We start from the raw sequence: 9,077 nt of genomic DNA, 5'->3' as shown, positions 1-9,077 counted from the left end.
AGAGGTAGCCCTGTGGGATTGGGAGGGGCTGATCCTGGGGCTGCTGGTCCCTTCTGCTGGGCCGCCCACTCCTGGGGTCCCCGAGGGTCCTGCTGTGGGAGTGATGGGGAGTGCTGGGAGGGATGAGCCTGGCGTTTTGCTTCCAGCTAGGTGGGAGAGGCTTCTCCAGAGGTTTTCCTTGGGGTGACCCAGCAGTTAGCAGCTGATGGGAGCCTGCCCTGGGGTGTCCCGTCCCAGTGGCACTTGCTCAGGTGGCAGCACACCCGGATGCTTTCATCCCTGTCCACCTGCTCCCCGTGTGACTTTTTCCCCAGCTAAAAGCAGGAGGAAGCAGAGCAGCAGGTCAGGTCTGTGAGCAGAGCTGGAGGAAGAACTGCCAGTCAGAGGGAATGGCCTTGATTTCTTTAATTCTAAAAGCAGCATTGGGGGGCGGAATTTTCATGTACAGACTTTGACCCGTGGGACTTGCAGAACCACCAGGAGCTGCTCATCTCTGCGGGTGGTGGCAGAGCAGGTTCCTTGCACCCTGCTGGTGCTGGGCCAGTGCTGGGGGGACCTGACAGGCCTTGGGGGGGGTCTCTCTGCAGCCGGGATGTGCGACCGCAACGGGGGGCGGCGGCTGCGGCAGTGGCTGATCGAGCAGATTGACAGTGAGCTCTACCCCGGGCTCATCTGGGAGAACGAGGAGAAAACCATGTTCCGCATCCCGTGGAAACACGCCGGGAAGCAGGACTACAACCAGGAGGTGGATGCTTCCATCTTCAAGGTAGGGGCTGCAGGTTAAAGCTGTTTCTCCGCGGGTTTCTGGCCTTGGCGATGCTGTTTGTGTCCTCGTGGGAGGTCCCACCAGTGGGTGATGTCCATGTTCTCTGTGGGTTCTACATCTCTGACCTTTGCAGGAGGTGCTTCACCCCACAGCTGGTCTCCCAGGCTCTTCTGGGGTATTTATTCCTCTTTTCCAAGTGCTGGTGCCAGGTTTTGGTTTGTTTTCAGCATGGTTGAACCTTGTTCTCACCTGAGAAGGAGCTTGACCTGCTCTAAACTTCTCATCAGACTATTCTTGATAAACATCTGGAATTACAAAAACCTGCAGGAGGGAAGGAAGCTTGGGATTTCATGGAAGGGCAAGGGGGGGGTTTCCAGTTTTGGGGAAAAACTGAAAAATTCCATCCTGGACTAAAAAGGTCAGGCTTTCCCCCAGGAATTCCCTTCCCTCTGCCCACGCTTCCAAATATCTGTGCTGGGGAAGGAGTTGCCTTTCAGGGCAGTGATGGCTGGTTTGGGAGCACTGAGCTATGAGGATGGCATTGAATTCAGCCACCTGAAAAATGTATCAATGCCTAAAAAAGAAAGAAATATGTCTATTAAGAACATAATACATATTTTACAATTTCCCATCAGTGGCCAAACATCTTGTCCCACCAAGAGAACCATGTTCTGGTTTTGAAAAGAAACCAGATTTCATTTCTTAGCCAGGAGCTGGGAAAGGAGGTTTATTTGGGTATTGAATTGAGGTGTTACTGGGGTCTTTTGTGGCTTTTGTTTTAGGCCTGGGCTGTTTTTAAAGGCAAGTTCAAAGAAGGTGACAAAGCAGAACCGGCCACCTGGAAGACACGGCTGCGCTGCGCCCTGAACAAGAGCCCTGACTTTGAGGAGGTGACAGACAGGTCCCAGCTGGACATCTCTGAGCCCTACAAGGTCTACAGGATTGTGCCAGAGGAGGAACAGAAATGTGAGTGGCCTGATAAGGGACTGAACCCCCGGTGCAGGTTGATCCTTTGAGTGGCCACAGAGTCGTGGTGCTGACCTACATCTGAGCAGAACTTCCTGGCCTGTGCCCTGATGCTTTTTTTAATTCTGCTTTGCAGAAGATGTCCCCATGTCACCACTGTGGGGAGGAGGGAGGGCAGACTTGTTTCTAACCCGCCCTAAACAGCTGCTTAGGAAGTTGGAGATAAATGTAGCCTTGCATGACTTCCCATCCCATCAGGATGTTGTAGGGGCTGATCCAAAAGTCTTTTTACCCTTTGGGATGGTCCTTGAGCCCTTGTTCTCCCAGTTCCTGCCCAGCACAGGTGACAGGGGGCTGCAATAAATCCCCCCCTCTCTTGCCAGCAGTGATTGCAGCAGCAGCAATTTCACAGAACAGTTGCTAGTGCCAGTTCTGGTGCAGTGCATGGTCACACCAAGTGTCTCTCTTTGTGGTTAGGTGGCTTTTCCTTTTTGTTTAATTAAAAAAAAGATCTCACTGTCAGGAAATCTACCTTTAGCATCTCTGTGCCCTCCAGCCACGTTCACAGGGGGGGGCTGTGCTGTCACTATGCAAATGGCAGGGCAGGTTCCCACCAGCACCACGGCTGGGGGGAAAAAAGGAGAAGCAGCAGCTCCAGTCTCTGGGGGGGCTCAGAAAAACCCCAGCCCTCTGCTGTAGGTCTGTTACTGACCAGAATTAATCTGCTGGTCACTGTGTGTTGGGACAATGGGTTGTCAACTGATTTTTTTGGTCTGGCAGAGCAGCCCTGGAGGGGCTGCAAGTTCCCCCTGCCCCCCTCGAGGTGCTGGTCTGTGCTGTGGTTCTCAGCTTCAGAACTTTTACAGGGGTGAAAGGTTTCTAGAACCCTGTGGGCAGATGAGCTGTGGTGTTGGGGTGGCCGTGCTCATCCTGGCCTCTCCTTCCAGGCAAAGCAGGGATTGGCAATGGGAGCAGCCTGAATGACATCACGGAGATGGACTGCAGCTCCTCTGCCATTGATGACCTGATTAAAGAGGTGAGCCCTCACCCTGGCTGCAGGTCACCTTGGTCAGAGGTGGAGGGATGGCAGGCAGTGGCCTGATAGAGCATTGCTTTCCTAAAATTCAATCTGCAAAGCTCTGGGAATCAACCTGGCAAGTGATCCTGGGTTTTGCACCTTGTTTGTGTGACCTGTGGGCAGTGGAGGCTGTTTCTCAGCTTTGTCCCCTTTCTCAGCTCTGTCACCTCAAGCTGCTTCTGCTCAGTAGCTCTGGAGGATGTTAGTTGGGCACACAGCCTGGGGAATGCCAAACTTGGTCTTTCTAGCCCAAAAAGCTCTCTAGCATCCTGGTGGTGTTGCCATTTGGACCCTCTCTGAGCACTGTGACTGCCCATTGATGACCTGATTAAAGAGGTGAGCCCTCACCCTGGCTGCAGGTCACCTTGGTCAGAGGTGGAGGGATGGCAGGCAGTGGCCTGATAGAGCATTGCTTTCCTAAAATTCAATCTGCAAAGCTCTGGGAATCAACCTGGCAAGTGATCCTGGGTTTTGCACCTTGTTTGTGTGACCTGTGGGCAGTGGAGGCTGTTTCTCAGCTTTGTGCCCTTTCTCAGCTCTGTCACCTCAAGCTGCTTCTGCTCAGTAGCTCTGGAGGATGTTAGTTGGGCACACAGCCTGGGGAATGCCAAACTTGGTCTTTCTAGCCCAAAAAGCTCTCTAGCATCCTGGTGGTGTTGCCATTTGGACCCTCTCTGAGCACTGTGACTGCCTCTGGGGCAGTGGCTGCCCAAGGCAATGACTCTGCTCTGATGTCTGTGTCTGCTCTCACAGCCCCCCTGTGTTGATGAGTACCTGGGGATCATCAAGAGAAGCCCCTCACCCCCCCAGGACACTTGCAGGAACCCCCCAATACCCGACTGGTGGGTGCAGCAGCCCAGCCCTGGTAAGGACCTGGCAGCATCTCTGGTGTTTCACAGGACTGAGCTTCTCCTCCAGGGCAGGAAAAAAACCCCTGCAGTGAGCAAGGGTCGTGTTTTATCTTCCTTATTAAGGATGTTTAAAGTACTAATAATGAACACTGATTGGCAGCAGGAGCCCAAGCGTGTGTTGGAGGGGATTAAATCCACTTGGGGGGGTGTTTTCTGGCATCTCCTACATGCTGTGGCTGGGAGAGGAATGTGGGGTGTGGGACTGGGGTCTGGGGGCTGGACATGCAGCACAACTCAGCTTCCTCTCTGCCCACAGCCCTGCCCCTGATGAATGGCTACCCTGGCTACGAGCAGCATCATTCAGGTATGGACTGTGGCCATCAAAAGCCCCTCTGGGGTTTGGCCTCACGTGTGTTCTGGCAGGAGGTGGTTCTGGCTCTGCTCCCTGCCCTGGGGGAGGGTTGCTTTAGGTTTGGGAGGTTCCCCTGCCCTCCTGGGTACCCGTGGGGTTTGCATGCTGTGCAGGGATGCATCCTGGCCCGTTGGCCTGTGGCCACGTCCCTATCCCAGGGTACTGGGATCAGCCTTTATTGTGGGGAGATCTGTCCACAGCCAGGGTGTGTGGAGGAAGAGGTTGAGTGTTGGGATTGGTGCTGCTACCAGGCTGAGTGCTGAGATGTCCTCAAGCCAAGTGGGAGGAAGACTTCTCCATCAAGTGAGACTTGCTCCCAGTTGCTGCTCCTGTGGATCTGGGCATGGCAGTGAAGAGCTGGGGGGCAGGATTTGTCTTCTCCTGATGGGTTGGTACATGTTCCCCATCCCCTCCCAGGTTACTCCCAGATGGTGATCACCTTCTACTACGGGGGGAGGCTGGTGGGCCACGTCACCACCTCGTGCCCTGAGGGCTGCAGGATCTCACTCAGCCAACCCTCCAGCCATGGGGAGAAGCTCTATGCTCCAGATGCCCTGGAGCACGTGGGGTTCCCCTCAGCTGATGCCATCCAGAATGACCGCCAGAAGCAGATCACCAGGAAGCTCTTTGGGCACCTGGAGAGGGGTGTTCTGCTCCACAGCAACAAGCAGGGCATCTTCATCAAGAGGCTGTGCCAGGGCAGGGTCTTCTGGAGTGGGAACACCATGGTCTACAAGGACAGGCCCAACAAACTGGACCGGGATGAGGTGGTGAAGATATTTGACACCAACTTGTTCTTCAGAGGTTTGTGGGAGTGTTCCTCTCTTCCTTCATCTGCTCGAGGGGGGTGGAAGGGGTGATGCTCTTGGCCTTGGAGCACTTTGGATCCATCACTGATGGGTTACACGGGTGCTCTGGGTGATGCTGACAGATCTAGGCAGGAGTCACCTCGGTGTGTTGTGTCACTTGGCAAACTCCTGCTGCTCAGAGGTTTTGCACAAGAGACCTGGCTTCTCTTGGGCTTTCTTCCATGGCAGAGGGCTTGGTCCCAGAGCTGTGTAGCACAGGCTGGCAGCTTCCAGCTGTTCCCCTCTCCTTGCAGAGCTGCAGCAGTTCTACAACAACCAGGGCCGCTTCCCAGAGAGCAGGGTCATGCTGTGCTTTGGAGAGGAGTTCCCAGATGCTCTTCCCCTGCGGAGCAAACTCATCCTTGTCCAGGTATGGAGATCTGCTGCTGAATTTCCCACCCCTTGTCTGGACCATACGGTCCTTTTCCTCCCCAAGAGCAGGGCCTGAGCTTACAGGTTCTTGGGGTGCCTGAACTAGTGGGGTGGCAGATGTGACATGGGGCTTATCCTCAGCCTCCTGAGAGGTTTGCAAACCAAACTACCAAGTGGCAAAAGCTTTTATAAGCTGTTCTTTCTCCTGTTCTTGCCTCTCAGCACTGGGACCTCTGCCCCTCCTGTGGGAAAGAGGAATAAATCCCTGGAATGGCTGTGTTAAGGGGTGCCTTCAAGCCAGGCAGCCAGCAGATGTGGTGGCCAAGCAGCAGGGCTGGGAAGTCCTTGGGAGGGTCGAAGGAGATAAGAGGGGAAATCCCCTTCAGCTTCTTCCCTGGAGAAGCTGAAGCAAGACTGGGAGCCCAAAGCTTTGGAGCAATGCATGGGGAGTTTCTGGAGCCTGCACCCAAGTGTGGGACCCCCCTGGGCCAGCAAGGCTGCAGCAGAGGGACATGGCATGGAGGGCACAGAGAAGGTGTTGCAGAGACCCACCAAGTCTGTGAGGTCCTGGAAGGGAATTCACAACTGCAGAGGCTGGTCTTGCACCTTTCTGTGCAGTTTTCTGACCTGTTAACCTCTTCTTGCCTTGGGTGCCTTCACCTGAAGGTCACTCTGCATGTGGCGGGATGTGCCCGAGCCTGCCCTGACCTCCCTGTAGCTCTGCTGGGAGAGGAGCCCTTGTGACTGCCCCTTTTCTCCTAGAGGTGCTTGTGCCAAAGGTGGCTCTTGGAGTTGGCCTGGCTGGACCTGGCTGACCAAGCTTGGCACAATTGCTCTGCTGTGCCTCCCACCCTGGTGCCTGGGCTGGTAGGGGTGGATGGCACCAGTGGGAGATGCCCAAAGAGGTTCCTCTTCATTCACTGTCTTCATGACTTTTCTTTTTTGGTGTAGGTGGAGCAGCTGTGTGTCAGGCAGGTGGTGGATGAGGCTGGGAAGACCTGCAGCAGCAGCAGCCCCATGCTCCCCATAGCTGATGAGACACAGCATGACCAGGTGTACAGGATCTTCCAGGACATCTGCACGACACACCAGCGACCCCTCTTCAGAGAACACCAACAGATTGCTGTCTGAGCCTCCTCCATAGACAGCAGGGTGGTTTGGGTTGATCTCAACCCAGTTTGGCCCTATTAGTGCCTAAATTCCCCTTTTGGAACGTTGGCTTTTTTGTTCTTTGCTGTTTCCAGTCCAGAATCTGTACAAATACAGCAGGAGAAATTGCCAGGAGCAAGGTCAGATGTTGGTGTCTGTCCTGCAGACACTTTGCTGTTTAAATATGACTTTTGTACCCAGTCCTGATTCCCTTGTCTACAGCTGGTGCCAGGGGAGCAGGGAATGGTCTGGCTGTGCAGGCAGGTCTGGGCTGGCACTGCTTTGTGTTGCCTTTGGTGATGGCCAGTCAAGCAGAACCAGAAATCAACACCTGAGGACCTGCCTTGCAGCTCAGACCTTGCCAAGAACACCCATTTGATAGGAGCTGAATCTTGAAAAAGCCTGAAAATGCTCAAATGTAGGAAATTCTTCCCAGAAATCAGGTTTTCTTCCCCCAAAGAGTCCTGCTGGTGGAGGACAGGGAATGCCTTCCAAGGAGAACCTTCTCAAATCCCTCTCTTTTTGCTGTGAGGTTAAGGCTGGATATCTGTCTACCAAAGTATTTTGAAACTTGGAGATGAATGCAGATATTACATGTGTAAATCCTGACTATAAGAACTTAGGAATCTTCATTTTTTTTCCAACTAGAGACAGTTGTAGAGAAAATATCTCAAATTTTAAAAGATAGTGTGACTAGGTTGGCTTCACCCTCCCCAAGGCTTGGGTTGGTCTCTCCCAGGTGTGACCAGGCAGCAGCATCTGTGTGGAAATCTTCATTAACCCCACTCCCTGTGTGTCCCCAGCCCCAGGGAGCTGCCTGGGCAGGGGGCTTGTGCCTTGCAGCTGCCACAAACCAGGAACCCCCCCCTGACATGTCCCTGCTCCTATGCTGCCTATTTATTTTATTCCTCAGGTTTAGTCATTGTTTTGTGGAATATTTTTTACCTTCCTGCAATTAAAATGCTATATTTTGTAGTCCTCTTGCAGTGTGGTTGGTTTGGTTGCAATGAATCAGGTCTTGATGGTGTTTTGGGCTTGTTTCCTGTCTTGGTCTTCCTTGGGGTGGGGGGATCTCCATGAAGGCTCTGCTGTCACCTCCCTCCTGGTCTGTATCTGCTCAGCTTCATCCCTGGGGCAGGGGAGGAATGAGCCAGGATGCTGTAATGCAATGGAGGAAGGAAAGGACTAGGGAGAAGGGGTTGTCCCCTTTGGCACTGGTGAGGCCACATCTTGAATCCTGGCTTCAGTTTTGGGCCCCTCATGATATGAAGGACACTGAGGGGCTGGAGTGTGTCCAGAGAAGGGCAAGGGAGCTGGGGAAGGGGCTGGAGCACAAGTGTGAGGAGGAGCAGCTGAGGGAGCTGGGGGTGTCCAGCCTGGAGCAAAGGAGGTGAGGGGAGACCTGCTGGCTCTGCAGCTGCTGAGAGGAGGTTGGAGCCAGGGGGGTCAGGCTCTGCTCCCCAGGAACAAGCAATGGGGCAAAGGGAAATGGCCTCAGCTTGTGCCAGGGGAGGTTTAGTTTGGATGTTAAGAACAATTCCTTCCCTGAAAGGGCTGTCAGGCTGTGGCACAGGCTGCCCAGGGCATTGGTGGAGTCCCCATCCCTGGAGGGATGTAAAACCTGTGTAGATGTGGTGCTGAGGGACACGGGTTCAAGGGGAACTTGGCAGTGCTGGGTTAAGGGTTGGACTGGATGATTTTGAAGGTCTTTTTCAGCTGAAATGATTCTATCACTTCTAGGGTCTTTGGTCCAGGGAGCATGAAGATGGGTCTGCCCACCTGCCCCAGCACTGCTGGGGCTGTGACCTCCAAGGTGTGGGGAGGTGGGGGGTGCAGTTATTTATGGTCCTGCTCAAAATCTTGCTCTTGCCTTTCCTCCATTACTCCCTGGTGGAGCCTTTCCCCAATGTCTTCCACACCCATCTTTCCTGAGGGCCCCTGTCTAGTAGAGATGAGAGAGTTTGGAGAGAACCAAGACCCAAAAGGGAGTGTCTGCCTTGCTTGGACTAGGTCAGTGCTGCAGGAGGGTGGGCTGAGAATCTGCATTCTCACCTGCCTTCCCGTGAAGCCTGTGCCTGGGGCAACACCCCAGGCAGCTCTGGAAGGGTCTGAGGACTGTGTTTTGTCTGTCTCCTGTGAAGGACAAAGGTGAACTCCAGGTCCTTGCCCACTGCAGGATGGACACAAAGCTGTCCTCCCTGCTTGGCTGTCAAAGCCCATCAGCCCCTTTTTTTTTTTGGCTGCTCTTCCTTTTCCTGTTAATGATAGAGACCTTCCCAAGCCTGGCTGTGTGGTCAGGGCATGGTGAGGACATGAGGACCCTGACCTGGGGTGGGCTGGCTGCAGCTCACCTCTGTGCCAGGAGGATGTTCTGGGTCACTAACTATTTTGGGATGAACAACTCGGCCTTCCCAGTGAACCCCCACTAAAATAGTGAAGTGTTCAGCTCTTGTGGGACTTGAAGCTTGACCCCAGGGTCAGAAGCTACAGCCTCTGTCCCACAGAGATTGTAGCACCCCAAAAAGTGCTTTGAGATGAGAGACCCAGCTGCAACTGATTATTTGTTAGGATCAAGGGAAGTCCTCCAGCCCAAGCTCCTGATGCTCTGAGTTGTATCAAAGTTGTTCTCTGTGTC

General features: G+C 53.9%; 1 protein-coding gene across 1 annotated transcript; it reads left to right on the top strand.

Moving 5' to 3' along the window:
- The first annotated feature begins 592 nt into the window (after positions 1-592).
- Positions 593-6,424, top strand: IRF8 (interferon regulatory factor 8). The gene is made up of 8 exons (XM_010006213.1): positions 593-766; positions 1,549-1,732; positions 2,680-2,768; positions 3,564-3,675; positions 3,978-4,025; positions 4,491-4,877; positions 5,176-5,291; positions 6,245-6,424. The coding sequence occupies exons 1-8, from the start codon at positions 593-595 to the stop codon at positions 6,422-6,424; spliced, it is 1,290 nt and encodes a 429-aa protein (XP_010004515.1).
- The last annotated feature ends 2,653 nt before the right edge of the window (positions 6,425-9,077 follow it).

Source organism: Chaetura pelagica, unplaced genomic scaffold (genome assembly GCF_000747805.2).
Source record: "Chaetura pelagica isolate M959 unplaced genomic scaffold, ChaPel_1.0 scaffold139, whole genome shotgun sequence".
Lineage (NCBI taxonomy): Eukaryota > Metazoa > Chordata > Aves > Apodiformes > Apodidae > Chaetura > Chaetura pelagica.
Note: the sequence above shows the minus strand (reverse complement) of the source record. Positions and strands in the feature narration are given on the sequence as shown.